The sequence below is a fragment of the Sinocyclocheilus anshuiensis genome, unplaced genomic scaffold (assembly GCF_001515605.1).
Source record: "Sinocyclocheilus anshuiensis isolate Anshui unplaced genomic scaffold, SAMN03320099.WGS_v1.1 scaffold2737, whole genome shotgun sequence".
Lineage (NCBI taxonomy): Eukaryota > Metazoa > Chordata > Actinopteri > Cypriniformes > Cyprinidae > Sinocyclocheilus > Sinocyclocheilus anshuiensis.
This window is the reverse complement of record NW_015551029.1, coordinates 168,566-194,578: the sequence shown is the minus strand read 5'-3', so window position 1 is coordinate 194,578 and position 26,013 is coordinate 168,566. Positions and strand designations below refer to the sequence as shown.

Here is a 26,013-nt window from a genome sequence, read left to right as displayed (position 1 = left end):
GACTGAATTACAGCACTTAATTGATGTACGATCACAATTAAAACTTTAACCATAATAATAATAATAATGTAACATTTTATTTCAGCCAATTACCAAGGCAAAATTTCTCATTTTCATTTAGTTAACTTGATGTACAAAAATAAATAAAACTAAAACTGAAAGAAAAATGATTAAAAACTATATAAACATTAAAAAACTAAACAACAAAACTAATAAGTCTAAAAAATAAATAAATAAAAGAAAAAATTAAAATTAAAATTAAATGGAAACAGAAAATCTAAAAATAAAAAACAAATTCAAAATAATTTAAAAAACTATAATAATATCTTAATGATATTGAACAGGTTAATTTGTTTCTCTGATTCCTATATAGACTTTTCCTTAAAATAAAATAAAATAAAATAAAATAAAATAAAATAAAATAAAATAAAATAAAATTAAATTAAATTAAATTAAATTAAATTAAATTAAATTAAATTAAATTAAATGCCTGTTTAAAATTGAAAGCGCATGTCTAATTAGGTGTAAATTACTAAAACATGAGTACAATTCTGGATTCTTTTAAAAACAACTGTTCACATTACTATAAAATAACTTAAATCTTGTGTTAATCTAATTTCATTTCGTAACATATTCCAATATTCCTTAAAAATAACAGAATTACAGTCACTTAATTGACTACAGAGTTGCTTCGAATGTCACAACCCAGGTGTCATAGAGAATCCAGAGTTTGTTACTGGAAAAAACGACTTTGCACAGTCATTTACGAGCTTGAGATGATGATATTTCTGACTGTCAGGTCTCATGAATCGGAGAAGTTGTCTCACGGTTGCTGGAGTGCTGGTAAATCTCGCTGTAGGGCTCGATCTGGACCGTGGCTCCTCGAGGCACCTCTGGGATCCTGCCGTCCAGTTCGGTGCTGATCAGCAGATGATCGTGTTCATCGATGCCGCCAAACTCCTGCCTGATGCTCAGCCGCTCGTTCCCGGGCTGGAAGACAACCTCGGCCTGTCGCGTGAAAACCCCTCCTGCGGAGACCGGGACCCAGGCCACAAAGTTAGGTTAGAAAAACATTAGCTATGTTTCCATCCACCTATTTTTATGCACATTTTGGAATATCGCTGGATGGAAACGCCAAGATGCACATAAATTCTAAAAATGCGCATAAAAAACGTATGCGCACAATTGAGTAGGATAAACTTTTTCCACCAATTGTTTTTTTTTTAATTCCACCATGCGCATTGAAAAAGTCATGTGACTTTGCGCTATGAGACGGGATAATTTGACTAGAAGGGGACCGATCTCGTTCACATCATCTATATGTTGTTTTGGTCGTTCTGAAATGCCTGAGGAAAGTCTGTCGTCAAAGTATTTCTGTATAATTACTGTCTTACACGACTGCGCTCCCAAACAGCAGGCATCCACCTCTAAAAGCATGGACAGCATTTATTGTGTTACGTCTGCTCGCTCTGAGGCACAAGTTTCAAGTTTGTTTTTTTCACTGGGGCTAAAGACTATAACCTCGACTTTTTGATTCATTCAGAAATAAGACATTTTGAGAGAACCACATTTTCACTTCATCAAGGCATGCAAAAAGAGATTCCAGAGCAGCATGTTTATTTTGTTTCAGAGGTAAATAAATGTGGGTATCATCTACATAGCAGTGAAATGATACACTATGCTTTCTGAAAATAGAGCCCAAAGGAAGTAAATACAAAGAAAAAAGAATGGGTGCGAGAATAGAACCCTGCGGCACTCCACAGGAAAGTTTAGCAGGCGACGAAGAAAAATGACCCAATCTGACAGAGAAACTTCTATTTGTTAAATATGATTTGAACCAGCTAAGAACAGTTCCCTGGATGCCCACAAAATATTCTAGTCGAGATAGAAGAATTTTATGATCAACTGTATCAAAAGCAGAGGTTAAGTCTAACAGAATTAGGATAACAGAGTCACCAGAGTCAGTCGCTAACAAAGTATCATTAAAGACCCGTAATAAAGCAGACTCTGTGCTATGCAGAGGCTTAAAACCAGACTGGAAAGTTTCAAAAATCTGATTTGCACTAAGGAAAGACTGTAGCTGAATAAACACCGTTTTCTCCAGTGCTTTGGTAATAAAAGGAAGATTTGAGATGGTTCGAAAATTATTAAAATTACTAGCATCAAGTGAAGCAAGTAATTTATTATATATGAAAGTAAATTATTATATTCAGTGGCTTCTCCTAGTTTTCTTAGAGATATTTAGTGGCAGTTTACCAGGAAGTGACGATTTTGTTCTCTTTGAATCGTTGGATGGAAACGGTGCTTTATTCGCAAATGTTTTATGCGATATTCCAGTTTTGCGCATAAGTTAAATTTGCATCTTTGGATGGAAATATGTCCAGATTTCTTGTCATCATGATAACGTTATTTAAATGTTCCTAAAACATTCCTTACATTTCTAACTTTATTTTCACCCAAAATAAAATGTTACTTGAACGTTTTTTTAATATTCGAAGTTTTCTTGTCGCGCTTATAACGTTATTTAAAGGTTACACAAACGTGTCTCACGTGCTGGTGATTGCCAAAGCAATAATACTATTTAAACAATCTCTAACAGTAATAAATATTAATAAATTTTTTGAACATCATATTAATAGGGCTCAAATATTAATACATTTAATTAATGAATTTTATGCTATGACAGGCAAACAAGTAGCTGAAGGCACGTTTTGAGATTTCATAATGATATGAGTACCATGGCTGGAAATCAAATGTATGTTAACCTAACAAAAATAATAAATAATAATAACTTCATGAATATTATTAATTAGAATTAATAATTACACTAATATTATTAATATAAATATAAAATAATATTATTAACCTAACAACAACAATAATAATAATAATTGTAAAAAATAAGAAGTATTATACATGATTAATATCGTTAATATTTAGCTAATATTATTAACCTAAGAAGAAGAAGAAGAAGAAGAAGAAACAATTTCATGAATATTATTAATTATTTAAATGATTAATGGAAACAATATTAATAATAGTGTTAATATTAAGTTAATAATATTAATCTAATAATAATTAAAATAATGAATGGTAATAATGTTAGTAATATTGTTAAATTAAGTTATTATTATTAACAACAACAACAATAACAAATCAATAATATAACAAATATTATTACATATAAAAAATCATTAATGATTAATGTTGATATAAAGTTAATATAATAATAATAATAATAATGATAAAGCAGTAGCTGGAAGCAAAACTCATTTTATGACAATATTGCATCAAGGTTGGAAATTCTTTTTTTAAGAGACAAAGAGGTAACTGTATAAACATAAGCCAAAAATGTCTTTAAAATAGATAATTATAAATAGTTACTGATCAGGTCTCACCGATGATGCTGAAACCGTTCTGGTAGTCGGGCTGCTCCAGAGCGAAGGCCCAGCCGATGGTTTCGCCCAGAGCCGGCAGGGGCTGCAGAGACGGGCCGATGCTGGATGGGATGCTGCTGATGGCGATATACGCCCGGCCGTCGTTAGTCACCACATACGAGTGCAGGTCATTGTTAGAAAACTCCACAGGAGACGGAGAATCACCGACGTAGATCCTGCCATTGACCTTCCCGTTCATCCTCTGAGGCTTGCCTTGGGAGTCGGAAAAGATGTGATATTTAGTAGGGCTGGGTAAAAAAATATTGATATCTCAATTTTAATCGATTCTCATTTTTACAGAACGATATCGATTCTTAAATCCCAAGAATCGATTATTCTAGCCAGTTTTCTGTTAATGGATGCAACATTGAAGGGCACTTCCCATCCAATAAATCGCAATAAGCATTGTGCTTTGGTACTTTTAATATGAAGCAAAGTCTCAGATTTCAAATTCTGTCCATTGTATTGCAGTATTCAAACAATAAATGCCGTTTTGGCGCTGTTTAACGTGAAGTGACAGATCGCTGGAGCACCTCAGTGAACTGATCATCTCCTCCGCTTTATTACTAGTTATAGCACAAAATAAACATGACTAAACATCCGAAGGTAAGTTAAAAGAAAGAGTACAACTTTACAATCCATATCCTGTCTCATGTAATCGCTCAATCAGTGTTTCAGCCGCGCAAAGACGTCAATATAACGGCTTGGATCTAGGAAAACCCACCACATGGTGAAATTTTACCTATTATAGGTTTTGATACCATATAAAACTGGGTTCAAACTATTTCCAAAATAGCTTTTATTTGGTCCATAGCTTGAACCTAACAAAAGTTTTGTGTTCTAAACTTGTAGTTTTATTTCACGCTGTCACCGTTTGAACTAAATGAAAGTAATGCATAGCATTAATATGAAAATGGTGCTGGTCCCTTTAAGAGTGACAGCTCTGTCAGGAGCGCTATAATGCATCATTACACAAGCAGACTAACGTTTCCCCGAACTTTGCATGTTGTAGTTCACTGTGCATTGATGCACCTTTATTATATACGTTACATAGTTTATTTTGATAGGTGAACTGTCTGTAGTGTTAAGTGTTAAGGGAAAGCACTTCCGCAACGCGTGTTAGCAAACTAGAGAAAGAGTCTTTTCTGCTTGCTGCAATAAATCGCTATTTTTCAGCACTAAAGAAGTGAATTTTGCCAAGATATTTTCAGAGATGATAGACAAGATGCTATAGAATAATAATTTAATGACACCCAATTTTTTTTTACCAAAAATTGACATTCAACCTATTTTTTTAATTTCCTGAAATCAAACATGACAAAAATTATTTGACCCATTCAAATACAGTTTCTAAACACTTAAGTGACATTTAAAACGCATTTAAAAATGAATTTTACTGCATTAAATAGTAAATATCAAACCAAGTGGCATCTGCAAACAAATGAAGCATGACCTTTTCTCAGAACTAAGCATTTCTTTTTAATCGATTTAATCGACTGGTCCCAAGGCTATTTTTAGCATATATATATATATATATATATATATATAAAATATATGATTTTATTTCAGTTAACATTATATCAAGTGACTAAATGTTTTTTAATGGTTTTAGCTTTAGTTAAAATTAAACTAAAGGAAAACGAGATATATTGCCCTGGCAACTAGCTGAAATAAAATAAGTTTACTTTTTAAATATTACTTTATTTCAGTTAATGGCTATTGTATTTCAAGTAACACAAACTTTTTTTTATACTTTTATTTTTAGTTTTAGTTAACTACTATTGCAAACTAAACAATATATATCCTGATAATGTATGTTTAGAGTTAAAATTATGTGACCCAGTGTTATTTTAATATCATTAAAATATACTATTATCATTTTTATTAATATTTGGAAAAAAAAATGTTCATTTTCATTTTAGTTCAAGTTTTACTGATTTTGCTGTGTGTGTGGTTTTTTTCACATTTTTATTTTTTTTTTAAATATCTGTAGTTTTTTTTATTATTTTTTATTTCAGCTTTAGTTTTAGATATGTTAGTGCTTCGACTAAACAAAAATTAGAACTGTTTCCTAGGCAAAGAACTGAAATAAAATAAGTTTTTTAAAAATATATATTTAAAATTTAGTTTAGAATTTATTTTATTTTATTTCAGTTAATGTTTATTTTATTTCAAGTTACTTCAAGTGAAGACATTTTATTTTTATTTTTATTAAAATAAAACAAATTTCAGCAAAGAACTGAAATAAAATAATTTTTTTATATATTTAAAATTTATTTTAGAATTTATTTTATTTCAGTTTATGTTTATTTTATTTCAAGTTACTTCAAGTGAAGACATTTGTTTTATTTTAATTTTAATACATTTTTTAAAATTTAGTTTTAGCAAGCGATAATAAACCTGGTTGCGATGTAATCGTAAACTCACCTTCGGCGACACAATCCTTGCCGTTGCCGTAGTAACCAGGTTTGCAGTGACAGCAGTATCCGGCAGCGTAATCTCTGCAGTCGGCGAACACAGAGCACTTGTGCTTGTTACTGGAGCACGTCTCGTAATTATAAGAAAACACTGCCAAAAAAAGAAACATTTGATATGGACACACAATTTAGACTTGTTCAGCTGAATATAATTTAGGGGTGTAACGGTACACAGGTCTTTCGGTTCGGTTCGCATGTATTCCAAACAAATCTTTCAATTTTTCCATGAAATCCAGACAATAAATGCCGTTTTGGCGCTCTTTGATGTGGCAAGACAGATCGCTGTATAAATTCCTCAGTTCTGATGGCAGTGCGATCATCCCTTCCTATTTACTACTAGTTATAACGCGAAATAATCATGAATCTTGGAAAGACGTCATTAAAACAGCTTGTAAACAAAATGTCATTTCATTTACCTCAGGCAAGTCATCAGTAGCTATGTTTCCATCCACCTATTTTTATGCGCATTTTGGGATTTCGCATAAAAAGACGCTGGATGGAAACGCCAAGATGTGCATAAATTCTAAAAATGCGCATAAAAAACGTATGCACTTAACTAAGTAGGATAAATTGGATCTTATCCGATAAGAAAACATGCGCATAAACTACGATGCAAACACTTTTACCGAATAAACTCGTTAATGCGCACCAAAAAAGATGGGATAGCATACCTGGATAAACCAATGGCTCGATCTCGTCGCACAGCATCTGAAATGCTAGTTTTGTCAGTCTAAAATGCTTGAGCAAAGTCTCGTCAAAGTGCTTCATAATAATTAACTCCCAAAACTGCGTTCCTAAACAGCAGACTCTCCGAAAATAAGATAACATGACCGCGTTTGGTCAGTGCGCTCTGAAGCTCGTAATTTATTGTATACGAAAAAATATTATATACAGAGTCTTCTCCTACTGCAGCGAATTTTATGATATTTAGCGCAAGTTAATCAGGAAATGACGATTTTGTTCTCTTCAACTGGATGGAAACGGTGCTTTATTTGCAAATGTTTTATGCGATATTCCAATTTTGCACATTAGTTTAATTCGTAACTTTGGATGGAAACATAGCTAGTGTCTACAGCTCGTTATTTACTAGAGAAATTAAGTCTAGAGAGGAAATATTAGACTATATAATTAATTCTATTTTACTTTACCTGTTAGTGATGTCTTAATTATTTAATGTATGTTTAAAAAGATCTTTTATGAAACAAGTTTTGACAGCCACTGTGTAAATGATTATATTTCAACAACAAATAGAAATTGTATAATTTAGAAGTTAATTTAAAAACTGCATGTTTGCATACAAATTTTTAATTTGAGCATTGATTTTTATAGTTAAAAATCAATAGTAATTGAATTTAAGTTTGGGCTCTGTTGTTAATTGTACCTTAAAGTAATGTAAAACGGCTCCCTATAGTTTAGGGAGTTTAATTCATAACATGTTATTAAATGTGGTATTTTCACGTGCTTTCAGATGGAGCAGCATTTACTACACAGAGCCGTAGTTCACTGACAAGCTACGCAAAAAAATCGCAGAAGATATAATCGCGCGATTATGAAATCGAAAACATCGTTCTGCGATAATGACAGCTGTTTGCGTAGCTTCTCAGTGAACTACGGCTCTGTGTAGTAAATGCTGCTCCATCTGAAAGCATGTGAAAATACCACATTTAATAACATTTTTACTCCAAACTCACTTCATAACGTCAGTCGAGTGTTTGAAATAAATCCTTCTGTGAGATGATGTGGCTTCTTACATAGAATAAGGCACGCAACATATTTCATAGTATTCTAAGCAGTGATAAAGGCATTGCATTATTATATACTTTATTATAATAAAAATGATAATAAGACAAACTCAGATAAACCATATGTGACCCTGGAGCACAAAACCAGTCATAAGGGTCAATTTTTTTAAATGGGTTTGGTTTGTTATGATAGGACAATATTTGGCCGAGATACAACTATTTGAAAATCTGGAATCTGAGGGTGCAAAAAAATCTAAATATTGAGAAAATCATCTTTAAAGTTGTCCAAATTAAGTTCTTAGCAATGCATATTACTAATCAAAAATTAAGTTTTGATATATTTACGGTAGGAAATTTACAAGATATCTTCATGGAACATGATCTTTACTTAATATCCTAATGATTTTTGGCATAAAAGAAAAATGGATAATTTTGACCCATACAATGTATTGTTGGCTATTGCTACAAATATACCCCAGCGACTTAAGACTGCTTTTGTGCTGCAGGGTCACATATATTGTCGTAGTCCTGTATTTATTAGTCATGTTGAATCAATGAAAGCAGTTAAATCTTCCGTTTATTCAGCTGCAGCGATAGGGATTTCCAGGGTTTCTTCTGCGAGGCGTATTTGAAGTTTCTCTGGCCTTCAGATGGAGATTTACTGCTGATCACAGAACCGTGCAAGATGCGCATGACTTATCGCAGCTTATAAAACAGATAGTTCCGGTGCTTGATTCTGATTGGCTGAGCTGCGTTCAAAGCTGTTGTAATGCCTAACAACGCCCCTTAGCTGTTATAAATTCACTGTAAACCACGGCTTCTTGGGGCTTATCGCTTTATTTTGCCTAATCGCGATTGTGATTTCTTTGTGATTTATCATGCAGCCCTACCCCTATAATCAGTGTTTTTCTCTCACCGTCGATGTTCAGCTCGTCCTCGTCGATGATCAGCACCTGTGGGTTTTGCGGTTGTTGTTGTTGAGGCGTCTTCGGTCGTGGATGAACGTAACGATACTGAGGCTCGTCCGGCGTCGACGACTCTGCGAACGGCTCTGGACTGGCGAGCGTTTCATTCGGAGGTTCGGAGGTCAGAAGCTCCTCATGAGGTCGATTCCACGGGACGGACGGCTCGGGGACCGGAGTGTCCACCATAGTCTGCTCAGTCGTGACCTCTGTGACCTCTGTGACCTCTGTGACCTCTCCAGGTGTGATGGAGGTGAAAAACGGAGATGTGCCGATCTCGTAGACCCAAACGCCAGGCTGGCCCGAGTTCGTCTCCCTGAGAAGAGTGAAGAGGAGTTGCAACACATTCATATTTAATAAGACCAGAGGGAAAATCAGATCTGAATCAGATAAAAAACATTTTCGTTTCCTGATATAAAAGAAATGCTAACTGACATAAAATAAAATAGTTGCCAAAGCTAGTTAATTTAGTCTAACTTGATGTACTGAAATAACTAAAACTATAATAAACATATATATATATATATATATATATATATATATATATATATATATATATATATATATATATATATATATATATATATATATATATATATATATATATATATATATATATATATATATATATATATATATATATATATATATATATATATATATATATATATATATATATATATATATATATATATATATATATATATATATATATATATATATATATATATATATATATATATATATATATATATATATATATATATATATATATATATATATATATATATATATATATATATATATATATATATATATATATATATATATATATATATATATATATATATATATATATATATATATATATATATATATATATATATATATATATATATATATATATATATATATATATATATATATATATATATATATATATATATATATATATATATATATATATATATATATATATATATATATATATATATATATATATATATATATATATATATATATATATATATATATATATATATATATATATATATATATATATATATATATATATATATATATATATATATATATATATATATATATATATATATATATATATATATATATATATATATATATATATATATATATATATATATATATATATATATATATATATATATATATATATATATATATATATATATATATATATATATATATATATATATATATATATATATATATATATATATATATATATATATATATATATATATATATATATATATATATATATATATATATATATATATATATATATATATATATATATATATATATATATATATATATATATATATATATATATATATATATATATATATATATATATATATATATATATATATATATATATATATATATATATATATATATATATATATATATATATATATATATATATATATATATATATATATATATATATATATATATATATATATATATATATATATATATATATATATATATATATATATATATATATATATATATATATATATATATATATATATATATATATATATATATATATATATATATATATATATATATATATATATATATATATATATATATATATATATATATATATATATATATATATATATATATATATATATATATATATATATATATATATATATATATATATATATATATATATATATATATATATATATATATATATATATATATATATATATATATATATATATATATATATATATATATATATATATATATATATATATATATATATATATATATATATATATATATATATATATATATATATATATATATATATATATATATATATATATATATATATATATATATATATATATATATATATATATATATATATATATATATATATATATATATATATATATATATATATATATATATATATATATATATATATATATATATATATATATATATATATATATATATATATATATATATATATATATATATATATATATATATATATATATATATATATATATATATATATATATATATATATATATATATATATATATATATATATATATATATATATATATATATATATATATATATATATATATATATATATATATATATATATATATATATATATATATATATATATATATATATATATATATATATATATATATATATATATATATATATATATATATATATATATATATATATATATATATATATATATATATATATATATATATATATATATATATATATATATATATATATATATATATATATATATATATATATATATATATATATATATATATATATATATATATATATATATATATATATATATATATATATATATATATATATATATATATATATATATATATATATATATATATATATATATATATATATATATATATATATATATATATATATATATATATATATATATATATATATATATATATATATATATATATATATATATATATATATATATATATATATATATATATATATATATATATATATATATATATATATATATATATATATATATATATATATATATATATATATATATATATATATATATATATATATATATATATATATATATATATATATATATATATATATATATATATATATATATATATATATATATATATATATATATATATATATATATATATATATATATATATATATATATATATATATATATATATATATATATATATATATATATATATATATATATATATATATATATATATATATATATATATATATATATATATATATATATATATATATATATATATATATATATATATATATATATATATATATATATATATATATATATATATATATATATATATATATATATATATATATATATATATATATATATATATATATATATATATATATATATATATATATATATATATATATATATATATATATATATATATATATATATATATATATATATATATATATATATATATATATATATATATATATATATATATATATATATATATATATATATATATATATATATATATATATATATATATATATATATATATATATATATATATATATATATATATATATATATATATATATATATATATATATATATATATATATATATATATATATATATATATATATATATATATATATATATATATATATATATATATATATATATATATATATATATATATATATATATATATATATATATATATATATATATATATATATATATATATATATATATATATATATATATATATATATATATATATATATATATATATATATATATATATATATATATATATATATATATATATATATATATATATATATATATATATATATATATATATATATATATATATATATATATATATATATATATATATATATATATATATATATATATATATATATATATATATATATATATATATATATATATATATATATATATATATATATATATATATATATATATATATATATATATATATATATATATATATATATATATATATATATATATATATATATATATATATATATATATATATATATATATATATATATATATATATATATATATATATATATATATATATATATATATATATATATATATATATATATATATATATATATATATATATATATATATATATATATATATATATATATATATATATATATATATATATATATATATATATATATATATATATATATATATATATATATATATATATATATATATATATATATATATATATATATATATATATATATATATATATATATATATATATATATATATATATATATATATATATATATATATATATATATATATATATATATATATATATATATATATATATATATATATATATATATATATATATATATATATATATATATATATATATATATATATATATATATATATATATATATATATATATATATATATATATATATATATATATATATATATATATATATATATATATATATATATATATATATATATATATATATATATATATATATATATATATATATATATATATATATATATATATATATATATATATATATATATATATATATATATATATATATATATATATATATATATATATATATATATATATATATATATATATATATATATATATATATATATATATATATATATATATATATATATATATATATATATATATATATATATATATATATATATATATATATATATATATATATATATATATATATATATATATATATATATATATATATATATATATATATATATATATATATATATATATATATATATATATATATATATATATATATATATATATATATATATATATATATATATATATATATATATATATATATATATATATATATATATATATATATATATATATATATATGCATAAAATAATGTTTTAACACACTTATCAGTTTTTATAGTTTCTATAGTAATTATATATAGTTTTTCATAGTTTCTATATTAATTTAGCACAAATTCATTCACTTATTCAATATTTAATATAGAGAGTTACTGTTGTTTAGTTAAAAACGGGGACATTTTATTGTCCGATTAAACTCTATAGTAATTTGGCACAAATTAATCTGTTACTTAAATTAGGTAGGTATTTTTTTTTATATATTAATCATTTTCATATATGATTTTTTTAAATATACAATCTTTTTTTTTTTTTTGGGAACAAAACCACTGCATTTATGAATAACTGACTAATAATTAGCCCAGATTAATAATACACAATTAATAATTTCACTTTCACTTTCATAACTATGTTTAAAAAGGCTCTTACTGTGCGAGAGCGCTTATTGACTCCTCGCTGTCTTGAGTGATGCGATAGTAAGCTCCTTGAGTGGACCCCCAGCCGAACCAGCCCACCACCTTCCCTTCATTGAAGCCAACTTCAACCAGCTGATCCTCATCATTCATGACAGTGGAGCCGAACTGCATGCTCTCCTCTGGATACAGCAGGATGGCATACGACGCCGACTCCATGTTTGCTACAACCAGCTGGAAAGTATTTCTCTGCAACAGATTTACAACAAGTCTGCATTTCAGGAAGGAAATGACAATATTGTCTTTTTACAGCTACTTTAAAGCTGAAATTAAATTTGAAGAACTTTGCAACATTAACACTTTTATTTTCATGATTTGAAACATCTGAAAATCTGTTGTATTGCTATAGTGCTATAGAAATAAATGAGTTGTAATATTGCATATTCGTGCATTTTGCAATAAAAAAAACTGCATATTCTTGCATATTGCAAGAAAAAAAGTTAGCATATTCTTGCTTATTTCAATAAAGAAAAGAATTGCAAGGTCTTTCATACTGCAGGAAAAAACTTTTCATATATTTGCATATTTCACGACAATAACTGCATATTATATGCATATTTCAATACAAAAACTGCATATTTTGCATATTTTAAAACAATAACTACATATTTTTGAACAATGCATCATAAAACTGCATATTCTTATTTATTGCAAAAAATAACTGCATATTCTTGCATTAAAAATGCATATTATTGCATACTACTAGACAATAACTTTGCATTTTCTTACATTTGCAAGACAATAACTTTGCATATTCATGCATATTGCAATAAAAACCAGCATATTCTTACATATTGCAAAAATCTTTGCCTATTCTTGCATATTTCAAGACAATAACTTTGCATATATTTGAAAATTGCTTTTGAAAACTGCATATTCTTACATATTGCAAAAATCTTTGCCTATTCTTGCATATTTCAAGACAATAACTTTGCATATATTTGAAAATTGCTTTTGAAAACTGCATATTCTTACATATTGCAAAACAATTCTGCATATTCTTGCATACTGCAATAAATAACTGTTCTTACATAATGCAAAAAACCTGACATATTCTTGCATATTGCAATTAAAAAATGCATGTTATTGCATATTGAAAGACAATAACTTTGCAAATTTTTGCATATTGCAATAAAAAAGTGGTATATTCTTGCATATTGCAAATCAATAACTTTGCATATTCTTGCATATTGCAATACAAAATGCATATTCTTGCATATTGCAAAACAATAACTTTGCATATTGCATTAAAAATAGCATATTATTGCATACTACTAGACAATAACTTAGCATTTTTTGCATATTTCAAGACAATAACTGCATATTCTTGCATATTGCATTAAAAATAGCATATTATTGCATACTACTAGGCAATAACTTTGCATTTTTTTGCATATTTCAAGACAATAACTTTGCATATTGCAATAAAAACCAGCATATGCTTACATATTGCAAAAATCTTTGCCTATTCTTGCATATTTCAAGACAATAACTTTGCATATATTTGAAAATGGCATATTCTTACATATTGCAAAAATCTTTGCCTATTCTTGCATATTTCAAGACAATAACTTTGCATATATTTGAAAATGGCATATTCTTACATATTGCAAAACAATTACTTTGCACATTCTTGCATTTTGCATAAAAAATGCAAATTATTGCATACTACTAGACAATAACTACATATTTTTTGCATATTGCAATAAAAAATCCATATTCCTGCATACTGCAAAACAATAACTTTGCATATTCTTGCATATCGCAATAAAAACTTAAATAAAGGTGACTTGACTTGTAGATGCTGTTGTGCCGGCTTCATAATTAACTTTTGTAAGTGCAAAACATTCAGAATTGAGGGACGTACTGTATATTCATATTCATCTCCTCTTCCTCGTTCAGACTGAGGCGCCACATTCTCCCAGGTGACGATGATGGTGTGAGTGGGTTCGATCCCGTCGTCAGAAGGAAATGCTTGGCCAATGTGCTCTGCGGCTCTCTGGAGCACATCAGGGCTTTTATCCTGGCGGAAAAAGACGTGACCGGCCCCATCGGTGGTGTCCAGATCTCCCAGGAAGGCTGCAATCATACCAAAACTGGCCGGCATCTTCCCCAAGTACTCAGACTCATCGGTGGGTTCAGCCAGAGATATGAAGCCATTGGTGCTGACCTGCAGAGGGTGTGACATGAAACATAAATATGTAGAGGTCTAAACCAATATGAATCTGTTTTGGATTTTTTATGACAGTGGCTAGGAGAGAAACTGATATGTACAGGTAAAATAAATTAGTTTTGAATTAAACGACACCGTGAGTGCTAATGTATTACACATATGTGCATAACTTAAGGAATAACAATTCATATCATGTGGCTTGTTGAGGAGCGGTAAAAAAGGTTAAAAATTCTACAGACATGCATAACTAGAGAGCAGAACTTCTTTTCTTGCATATCGCACAAACACTTCACATATTTTTGAATACTTCAATAAAAACTTTGCATATTCTTGCATAGGGCAATAGAAACGTTGCAGACTCTTGTGCATTTTCTTGCATATTGCAATAAAAATGTAGCATATTCTTGCATATTGCAATAAAAACTTTGCATATTCTTGCATTTTGCAATAAAAAATGTTGCATATTCTTGCTTATTGCAATAAAGGTATTGCATATTCTTGCATATAAAAACATTGCATAGTGCAATACAAAATGTTGCATGTTCTTGCATATTGCAATAAAAACATTGCATATTCTTGCATATTGCAATAAAAAATGTTGCATATTCTTGCATATAGCAATAAAACGTATTGCATATTCTTACATATTGCAATAAAAACATTGCATATTGCAATACAAAATGTTGCATTTTCTTGCATATTGTAATAAAAACTTTGCATAATCTTGCATTTTGCAATTTAAAAAATGTTTCATATTCTTGCATATTGCAATAAAAACACTGCATATTGCAATACAAAATGTTGTATTTTCTTGCATATTGTAATGAAAACTTTGCATATTCTTGCATTTTGCAATTAAAAAAATCTTGCATATTCTTGCATATTGCAATAAAACGTATTGCATATTCTTACATATTGCAATAAAAACATTGCATATTGCAATAGAAAATGTTGCATTTTCTTGTATATTGTATTAAAAACTTTGCATAATCTTGCATTTTGCAGTTAAAAAAATGTTTCATATTCTTGCATATTGCAATAAAAACATTGCATATTGCAATACAAAATGTTGTATTTTCTTGCATATTGTAATAAAAACTTTGCATATTCTTGCATTTTGCAATTAAAAAAATGTTGCATATTCTTGCATATTGCAATAAAAATGTAGCATATTCTTGCATATTGCAATAAAAACTTTGCATATTCTTGCATATTGCAATAAAAATGTAGCATATTCTTGCATATTGCAATAAAAAATGTTGCATATTCTTGCATATTGCAATAAAACGTATTGCATATTCTTACATATTGCAATAAAAATGTTGCATTTTCTTGCATATTGTAATAAAAACTTTGCATATTCTTGCATTTTGCAATTTAAAAAAATGTTGCATATTCTTGCTTATTGCAATAAAACCTATTGCATATTCTTGCATATAAAAACATTGCATATTGCAATAAAAAATGTTGCATATTCTTGCATATAGCAATAAAATGTATTGCATATTCTTACATATTGCAATAAAAACATTGCATATTGCAATAACAAATGTTGCATTTTCTTGCATATTGTAATAACAACTTTGCATATTCTTGCATTTTGCAATTTAAAAAATGTTGCATATTCTTGCATATTGCAATAAAACATTGCATATTGCAATAACAAATGTTGCATTTTCTTGCATATTGTAATAAAAACTTTGCATATTCTTGCATTTTGCAATTTAAAAAATGTTGCATGTTCTTGCATATTGCAATAAAACTGCTTAAGGCACAAAAGCAATGTTCACAGTAAAAACAGTATAAGCGAGCATAAATTTAGTTTTGTTTAGTAATAATCTATACGAGTGAGAATCAGTGGCTCGTGACTCTTTTAGCTGTTCTTGCATTAAATACAAGTAAAATCACTGTCTGCTCTGAAAAACTGCAAATTATTAGATGTTTTTCTGCAAGAACAGACACAACATCATCATAGCTGAAGCCTAAAACAAACAGCGATGTTTTTCTGTGATCTTTCTTTCCTAACGGTGATGGTGCTCGTTACAGTCGAATGCCTTCACACTTCAAAAGGTGTTGTGCCATTTAAACTCGGCATGTTTGTGTGTGTAAAAGCTCTTCTTTAACGAGTTTCTGGCAACTACTTAAGTAAAACTGCAGGGAAGTTGAACTGAAAAGAAGGTCTTCTCCAATCCCTTACTGCTTACACTAGATTTAAATCTAAAAGATCAAGCAATAATGGCAAACAAAGTATAACAAATAGTTCTGTAACAAAATCCAGACTGGCTGGCTTCTCAGGATCTTGAACCTCAAATAACGGAGGATGTTCTTTACACCAAAGTGATAAAATCAAACCCCCACAATCTGTGTTTGACGTCTGCTGGTTGTTGAACCATTAAACCGACATGCGCGAGTCTGGAAATACAGCTATTAAAACACAAGATTAGTCTACTATAGCTTGAAACCATTTCAATCCAATGCTTTTCCTTTAGCAACAAAACCATTCAAGTGTCAAACATGCAAAGAAAAACCCTGAAACCCCGATAACCGTGCTTTCATCCATAAAGAGATGCATGCACGAGTGACTGAAGCAGTTGGAAGAACACCAGCTATTGACTTCAGCTCGATGTAGAGTCTCTGACAGCTGAAACAAACGTTTAAAGGACTAACACACTTTTCTTGGGTCATTTGCAGTTTCGTCATGTGATCTGATGGAAGACGTCTCTGTTTCTAGGGGTCAGAATAATTCACACAAGTCTCAAATTACACAACAGATTTCCCTCAAACTTCTGCTATTATTTAGAGGCATTTTAGGCAACATCTTATCAAGTTAAGCACAACTATTACTAAAGCTCATAGTTATGATCAGTGATTTGAACAAACCTCTAAGCCACTGGTTCTCAAAAAGAGGGTCAGATTTCTAAGTTGACTTAAAATTATTTAAAATATGCATTAAAGTTAGCTAAAAATAAAGATATTTCTGATTTTAATTCACCCCCTCAACAACTGATTTGTCTCTGAAAAAAACAGGATTCATACGGTCTTGGACAATATAGATATATGAGGAAGATTCATTTTTAATGAAGTGATTCAAATGTTCTTAAATCTTAAAAGTTGTAAAAAGTTGTTATTCTAAGTTGTAAAAAATACACTATTTCAGTCTTCCTACTGCAAAATTTCATGTTTGATTCAATGTGTCATATGCAGTTTCTTTGCAATTATGTGTTGAATTTACTAGCAATTTCAGATTAAAAATGGTTTCTACGCCAAATTTTATTCAGTGTAGAAACTGTGAACAAACATATTTTTTAAAAACCATTATCCTTTATCCTTATCCAATAAATACAACATGAATCTGTGATTCTTGAAAAAATTAAGCTCTTAAAACTTCTGAAATTGTGATATAGAAATTATTTAATTGTTGAATTATTGAAATCTAATTATTTAATTGATGGCTGCAGCTCAGCAGTGAATATTGCATATCGCAAGACAAAAACTTTGCATATTTTTGCATATTGCAATAACAAACGTTACACTTTCTTGTATATTGCAAGACAAAAACTTTGCATATTCTTGGATATTGCAATAAAAAAAAAAAACGCTGCATCGTCCTGCATATTGCAATAATAAATTTAGCATCTTTTTGCATTTTGCAAGAAAAAAACTTTGGATATTCTTGCATATTGCGAGACAAAAACATTGCATATTCTTTACGTATTGCAAAGTTTATAGAAATTAGAAATTGGAACGTAAAAAAAATCTGATAAAATTTTTTTATCCTTTTAAAAAAAATGAAAAATGTCATGCAAATTAGAAATACCACAATGCTTTAAAAACATTCAGCTCTTAAAACGTACAAAATCGTGATATTTAATTATTTATCAGAAACTTGAAGTGTTGGCTCTTCAATATTGTTGTGAATAACGGAGGGTTTTAGAGTCATAAATGTTGAGATTCACTGCTAAACTTCAGCTCGTCTTACATCGCTTCAGAAATTAACAATGATAACTCTTGGCTTTATGGAAGATGGACTGGAGATTGTTCACAGAATCAAAGAGTTTCGCAATAGATTCGAGCGCTGACCCCACTATCAACCCCCATGAGCCCTTGCAGCTGCTCCTCACACATGCATCGCCTCAGGGGAGGCCAGGAGATATCTAAGCCACCTGGAGGAGCGACACAACCTCGACCCAGACGGCAGGGGTACGGGAAACAAACGAAGAGTTAAAGAAGAAACAGATCAGGTCTGAAGCATCGCTCGAATCCTATAGAGTGGTGAAGCTCTGCATGCTACCAACACAATTCCCTATGGCAAGAACTGAAAAAGTCAAGGCAAATTTATTTTCATTGCACAATATGCATCGCTTCAAAGCAGCTTTATAGAAAGTCACACTGTTATGTCAATAATGCCTGGGCGATATGATGAAAACAAATCAGAAAAAAATGTTTCTAGACCTTTTTTTAGCATAAGCTTGAGTGCAAATTTGGACAGTTGGTGGCGCTAGAGGGATTGAGGTAGAGACTCCAAATTTAGTGTGATTAATGTTCATTTCCCAAATTTAAGTAGACGCCATTTAAGTGACAGTGTTGAGAAATATAAGGTATGGCTTTAATTTTAATCAGTAGTTTCTCTGATTTCAGACAGAATTACTATACGGTGGTGGAGTTACCATACTGTGGTTGAATTGCTTGTGCCATAGCAAAGATTTTAGTTGAAAAATACTTGTGTCACAGTGAATATTTAGGTTGAAAATTATTTATTTCATGGTAAAGATTTTAGTTGAAAGTCATATTAAAGATTCTGGTTGAAAAATTGCTTATTTCATGGTAAAGACCTTTTTGAAAATTACTCGTATCATGGTAAAGATTTTGACTGAAACTTACTTATGGTAAAGATTTTAGTTGAAAAATACTTGTGTCATAGTGAATATTTTGGTTGAAAATTATTTATATCATGGTAAAGATTTTGATTGAAAATGACTTAATTCATGGTAAAGATTTCAGTTGAAAATTAATTATTTAATGGAAAAGATTTTAGTTTAAAATTACTTTTGTCATAGTGAATACTTAGGTTGAAAAGTACTTGTTTCATGGTAAAGATTTAGGTTGAAAATTAATTATTTAATGGTAAAGGTTTTGGTTGAAAATGACTTGTGTCTGTGAATATTTTGGTTGAAAATTAATTATTTAATGGTAAAGATTTTCATTTAAAATTACTTTTGTCATAGTGAATACTTAGGTTGAAAATGACTTAAATCATGGAATGATCTTGTTCTTATTTCCCATCTCTAAGTAATGGAAACAGGTAGCTGCTAAAAAGCCATATCTTTTGTTCTTGACGTCCAATCTAAAACCAAGATCTAGAGGAAAACCAGCTGAGTACCTCACAATCCTGAACTAATCCTGAGGTTCCAGTGGGAATGGGAGCTCCTCCTACTTTTTCATTGTGTTCAAACCAGGTAATATGGCAACCTTTGTTGAAGACGGTCCATCAGGAATGTAAATGCTGTTAGAAATGAATGGACCACATGCAGCTGGACAGGTGGAAGTGCTTATATAAACCTCTGGGCTGGAGCCATCAAAGTCATCTACACTGAAGCCTCTGGCAAAACGTCAACGATGCATGGAGACAAAACGAGAAGGCCATCACAGAAACATACAATGGCACTTCTGTCTACCGAGAGATGGACAAAAGAACTTCTTGACTCCTGTTTCTAAGAGCCAGTGTTTTCTGTGTTTTTGCAACAACAGGAACGTTCCCATGAGTTCTGTGGAACATCCCACATAAGGAGGGATTCATTGGCTATCAGTGGACAGGCCATATGGAAAATGTCATTTTTTTTACAAATGTCAGATGTAAAACCATCTCAGTGATTGAAAATATCATGCAAAGGCTCCAACACTCTTAAAAATAAAGTTTTTTTGCAGCAAAGCGAGAAAAGGACCATTTTTGGATCCCCAAAGAAGTGTACAGTTCTCAAAAGAACTTAGTGTGAAGAACATTTTGTCCAATTCCAAAGATTCCAAATGGAACCACCATTTAATGCCAATAAACCTTTATTTTAAGAGTGTAATATGGAAAAACATAAGCATAGAACCAATTTGGTTAAACGCTAGAGAGTAATAGAAAGCTGTAGATCTTTGATCAACCTCCAGAACCTAAACATGCAAGACTAATGAGCACATTTATAAAGAAACCACATCAGGACAGACCCCTAAAGTAAATATTTATGTCTCTCCCCAGTGTTTTCTTTCCATGGGGGGCTTTTACTGTAGATATACAACTTCCGAGACCAAGAAGGAGAGAAAGTGGGAGGCAGACATCTTAATATGAACTGAATAACTGCTGGATTTGTAGACTATAGAAAATGTTTAGTGATCAACAGATGACTTTTGAGAACACTTTTGCTTCTTTGGTCAATAGGACAAAGTATTTTAGCAACTACAAAACATGATCCCCAATAAGATGCTTATAGAAATGCATGAAACATCTCTTGGGGACAATTTGTACGATTTCACTTCATTCATTCATTCATACTGATAATGAACTTGTGTCGGTTTTAAACTTTATACATAATCTGTATACACTAGTTTCTTTTATTTAAATTAATTTGCCAATTATCACTGGAAATATTAGGGGACACGCGTTATAATTATGAATATGCTTAGCGCGAATAAAAAAAAAGAAAAACAACAAAGAGGAAAAACTTGAAATGCATTTTGAAAAGTTACTTACGTAAACTTTGTCGAACTTTCCTTTGAAGAAGAAGAGCGTTTGCTCCAGCTCGAGCTCTCGAACCGAATCGGTTCCAGAATCCAGAATCTGGTCGCCAAACCGGATCCCGTAATCGAAGAGCTGCTCCCGGTTCAGACACCGGACCGACACCAGCAGAGCCAGAAGCCCAACACTGCGCAGAAGAGCCATTATACAACTCTAGAAACACCACATATACGTGCGTTTATTGTCCGTCGGAGTGAACGGGGATGAGCTCTAGAGGTGCGAGAGGAGTTCATGAAGGGCGGAGTTCATGGAGGAGCCTCGGAAATCATTTACATTACTGCGGAGATTTGAACCCTCGAGACAAAAGGTGGGGTGGGGGAGTGCACTGAAGTACCCATACTAAAGTCGTTTAATTCTACACTCTAAAAAATGCTGGGTTATTTCAACCCAACTTTGGGTCAAATTTGGACTAACCCAACTTTTGGGTTAAAAATTTAATGTAAAAATTTAACCCAACAGGTGGGTTAGTCCATATTTGACCCAAAGTTGGGTTGAAACAACCCAGCATTTTTTAGAGTGTAGGTATTTTCTACGTTTAGAACATTTACAAGTGTGTCAGAGTAGGTAGGCCTATTTCTATCTGGCGCTAAAATCTTGTTCAACTGAGGAGTAATCATAGCAACAGCGGCTTCAGTTACTACGTTGACAAAAATAAGAACTATCGCCATTTATCACTTCACTATTAATTTATTTCACAACTACATAAAAATAAACGTAAGTCTTCTGTCTACGAGTATTTAACAACGGGATCGTCAAAGACTCTCTGTGAGGAAAAAGCGTAGCCTACTGTTTTTTTCGATTCGATTCGATTTTTTTCGAATATCTTAAGTACACATACTAAAGTGGTTTACGTCCACATAGCCTATATAAGTGACATTTTCTACAGTTTCAGTAACTTTATAGGTGCTTTAGAGGCAGAGCAGGTATTTTCTTTTGGCAATGAAGAGGTAAACGTAGCAACAGCAACGTTAAAATCGGACAAACATTGGCAAAAATAAAAACTGTCGCACTTTACTATGAATAAAGTATGTATCACTTTACTATGAATTTAACAACTGCGTAAGACTTAACAGCTGAATCATCAAATAGCTATATCTGACTGGGAGAAACGCTTCGAGACAGCCTACTGTTGTTAAAATAGTCTGGATTCATTGGAATACCCATAAGTTATTTGATTCCACTTCTAAGGTGCAGTTTCTACGTTTTAAAAAGCGATGGCTCGTGAATCATTAGATCAGAACTTCGGAGCGGGTTCGCAAATCTTTTGATTCAGATCAAAACTTCAGAGCGCAAATCGCGAGTCATTTGCTTCAGATCGAATCTTCGAATCGCGAACCATTTGATTCAGATCAGAACTTCAGAGCGCAAATCGGGAGTCATTTGCTTCAGATCGAATCTTCGATTCACGAGTCATATGATTCAGATCGAATCTTCGATTCGCGAGCCATTTGATTCAGATCGGAACTTCAGAGCGCAAATCGGGAGTCATTTGCTTCAGATCGAATCTTCGAATCACGAGTCATTTGATTCAGATCAGAACTTCAGAGCGCAAATCGCGAGTCATTTGCTTCAGATCGAATCTTCAAATCGCGAGCCATTTGCTTCAGATCGAATATTCGAATCACGAGTCATTTGTTTCAGATCGGAACTTCGAAGCGCGGATCGCGAATCATTTGCTTCAGATAGAATCTTCGAATCGCGAGTCATTTGCTTCAGATTGAATATTCGAATCACGAGTCATTCGTTTCAGATAGAATATTCGAATCATGAGTCATTTGTTTCAGATCAGAAATTCCTTGAGGGTTCGCGTTCGCGAATCTTTTTTTCTGATTCCTTTTTTTATTAAACAGTAGAAGGCATCAAACCATTAAGCAGCACAGTTACAAAAACAAAACAAAGGAAAAAGAATCAGACTCCTTAAAAAAATTATAGAGATGCAGTTTTCACTGATTTAGGATGAACAGAACTTCGGATAGTTTCCATGTAGGCTACTCGTCTAGATCAACTCTGAAAAAAAGAAAAGAGATTTAGAGCCAGATTTTTGTTTATGTTTGTGAAATTTAGCTAGCAGGAAACACAAATTAATAAAATTGTATTTTCCTATATTCTCTTACGAGTCGTTAAACAATCCAAAGAAAACATCTTTAAATCAGAAAGAAGAGTCACTTACAAAATGAGATCAGATGAACATTAAAAAAATCTGACTAAAATGTCTCTGTGTGAGTTCACTGACAAACAAGTGAATGAATCTTCCTCAGAAGAGACAAAAACAGCAGCTCACTTCAGTGTCTGACTAATATTATAATTATGTTCATAAGCTTTTTGTGAAATGTGCAGTAACTCATAAATCTGTTGCTTGATCTCTTCATATTTAAGGAGAGAACTATAAAAGTCAGACATCACTTGTTATGATTTTCAAGGGTGTAGAATTTAGTAGAGACGCTCTGACATGATCCTACCGATATCAGACACTACTAAATTATCCCTAGCAATAATTTTGATCAAATTATTAAATATCTGTTGTTCCCACCAATGCAATTTTACAATTAAATAAAAATAAATTTGAGTGTTCTGTCTACAAGTCGTTAACAGTTGATTAATCAAAGACTGGAACGTGACGCGACAAATAAATAAAATACGGTTTTTAAAATACTCACTGCTATATTATTTGTGCTGGATTTCACCGCTGCTTTAAACCATTTTAATGAAAACACACAAAACTCTGTCCAGATGTGAGCTGCCTCTGCCTGGGGCTTCAGTTAAGAGCCTGGGGCCCTTACTTCTGAGGGGACACTCATTTACACATGCTCATAATCACTTTACAACCTGAAGTTATTAAAGGGGTCATAGGATGCCCATTTTCCACAAGTTGAATATGATTCTTTAGGGTCTTAATGAAAAGTCTGTAACATAGTTTGGTTAAAATTTCTCAATTGTAGTGTAAAAAACACCTTTTACTCTGTCAAAAACAGCTCTTTTCAGATCAAGCCGATTTTGTAGCATTTTCCTTTAAATGTTAATGAGCTCTGCTGACTCCGCCCCTCTCTTCGGAGCCGCTCTCTGAGGGTCTGTTTACTTTAGCCGCATTCATTGTGAAACTTGCTAATTAGCACATTATTAGGAAAGGCGATTTGCAAAGATTCATTACAAAACATTATACTCACTTCTTCTGGAGGTGAAGCTGGATCATGAATGATTCGCGCGAACATAGACGCATTTATGTAGATTGGGGGCGCATTCCCTTCAGAAACAAACATAATCCACTGCGAGTTTAGCGGCTCAGATGTCAGGAGTAAATGACGACTGCTGTTCATTATTACATCCAACAACAGAACACCTCAATCTCTTAGGAGTCATTCTTGTCTACATCTGCTCCGGCGGTGAAACAATGGCGGACTGATGACAG

The 26,013-nt window shown here is 28.5% G+C and overlaps 1 protein-coding gene across 1 annotated transcript in view; it reads right to left on the bottom strand.

The window, feature by feature from the left end:
• LOC107661162 (nidogen-1-like) overlaps positions 1-22,788 on the bottom strand; it is a 51,827-nt gene extending 29,039 nt beyond the window's left edge. Inside the window, exons 1-7 of the mRNA XM_016450630.1 lie at positions 22,563-22,788; positions 15,524-15,826; positions 13,613-13,845; positions 8,573-8,934; positions 5,865-6,005; positions 3,399-3,650; positions 828-1,028 (exon numbers count right to left, since the gene is read on the bottom strand). Of these exons, the coding sequence (XP_016306116.1) occupies positions 828-1,028; positions 3,399-3,650; positions 5,865-6,005; positions 8,573-8,934; positions 13,613-13,845; positions 15,524-15,826; positions 22,563-22,751 (1,681 nt within the window). The 5' untranslated portion in view covers positions 22,752-22,788. The remainder of the gene's footprint in view (positions 1-827; positions 1,029-3,398; positions 3,651-5,864; positions 6,006-8,572; positions 8,935-13,612; positions 13,846-15,523; positions 15,827-22,562) is intronic.
• Positions 22,789-26,013: the final 3,225 nt, after the last annotated feature.